This window comes from Myotis brandtii, unplaced genomic scaffold, assembly GCF_000412655.1.
Source record: "Myotis brandtii unplaced genomic scaffold, ASM41265v1 scaffold693, whole genome shotgun sequence".
In the NCBI taxonomy this organism is placed as follows: Eukaryota; Metazoa; Chordata; class Mammalia; order Chiroptera; family Vespertilionidae; genus Myotis; species Myotis brandtii.
This window is the reverse complement of record NW_005370710.1, coordinates 2,232,740-2,234,052: the sequence shown is the minus strand read 5'-3', so window position 1 is coordinate 2,234,052 and position 1,313 is coordinate 2,232,740. Positions and strand designations below refer to the sequence as shown.

The 1,313-nt window shown below is 67.0% G+C and overlaps 1 protein-coding gene across 3 annotated transcripts in view; it reads right to left on the bottom strand.

The window, feature by feature from the left end:
• POC1A (POC1 centriolar protein A) overlaps positions 1-1,313 on the bottom strand; it is a 38,135-nt gene that overhangs the window by 10,466 nt on the left and 26,356 nt on the right. For 2 of the 3 annotated variants that reach the window (XM_005881894.2, XM_005881893.2), the window contains one exon: positions 331-471. In XM_005881894.2, the coding sequence (XP_005881956.1) occupies positions 331-471 (141 nt within the window). The remainder of the gene's footprint in view (positions 1-330; positions 472-1,313) is intronic. The other variant, XM_014529758.1, reaches the window with a different exon arrangement.

The window sequence follows — 1,313 nt, the reverse complement described above, 5'->3', positions numbered from 1 at the left end:
CACTGCTGGCCGCCACCTCGTCAGGGCCCTGCACTGAAGCTACTGCCCTACAGGCCCCACCAGCGTGGAACGACCCACGCACGCTCCACAGGGCCGGCCCGCGTCTGTCCTGTGATGAGGGTGGTCAGTGCCACAGCGCACCAGGGCCAGGCACAGGCCAACACCTCCTTCAACGCTCATCACGAACACGGGAGGCAGAGCCCACGACCACGCCCCTCACAGACACACACCAGGTGGCTCCGAGGATAAGGGCAGTGCCAGTTGGAACCAGAGCCGGGGCTCCCCACCTTGACTGCGGCCGAGTGCGGACGAGGTGGCGGCGTGGCCTACCTGCGTGAGGACGTCCAGCTGGCCCACGATGTGCTCCAGCGTGCTGGTCAGCGCCTGCGGCGTGCTGGCGGGCTCCCTCGGCGCGCTCTGCACCGACTCCTGGCTCCTGGCTCTGCCCGGGACGTGGAAGTCCACTTCTGGCTAAAGACAACGAAAGGAGGGGAGCCCTCAGTCCTGCTGAGCATGCAGGGAACACTGAGCGAGGGGTCGCCCGTCCGAAGGGAAGGGCTGGGAACACCACCAGCAAATGGAGGAAAGAATCCCAATGTTCAGGAGGACCGGCCACAGGCGGGGCCCCACTGCGGGCGCACCCTCTGTTGCCTCCCCCCCTTCTGAGCAGCGACCACGAGTGAGGAGGCTTGAGGGGCAGGAGGGGAGCAGGTGGGCCGGAGAGCATCCTCAGGCGCTGGAGGCCCTGGGCTGCTCCTGACGGGGCCGGGGTTTCTGCCGAAGATCCTTCAGACCCCAAATGCAGAAGACGTCATTCCCCAAGCCCACACACTCGGGCAAGTGGCTTCAGGAGACTCGTGCCGGTCCACAGGGTGGCCCCAGAGCCACTGTCCCGCGGACACTGCAGTAGGTCCCCAGTTTGGTCTGGGAACCCACAAGCCCTCTGTGGACTTGCCCCCTGTGGGAGGGGTGTGCTCGATGAGGCTCACCCTCTCGGCTGCCCCAGCAACCACTAAGGCAGCCATGCTGGGCTCGGGGCATCCAAACGCTACCATGTCAGGCCGCTTCGCCAGTCCTCCAGGGCTCCGCCACCTTAGGAAGCAAACTCCAGCCCCCGACAAGGCGCCCTGCGCGGGCCTGCCTCCTCCCGCAGCTCCCCTCTGCCTCTGCACCTCACACCCAGCTCTGAGGGCCTCTGCGTGGGGAGGGCCCACACCCCCTCCCCCTCCTTTGCTCTGAGCAGCCCCCCTCCATCCCTTTGCAGCCCCGCACTCCGGATCAGAAGCCCTCTGAGCTCCCGCACACCTGGGCCG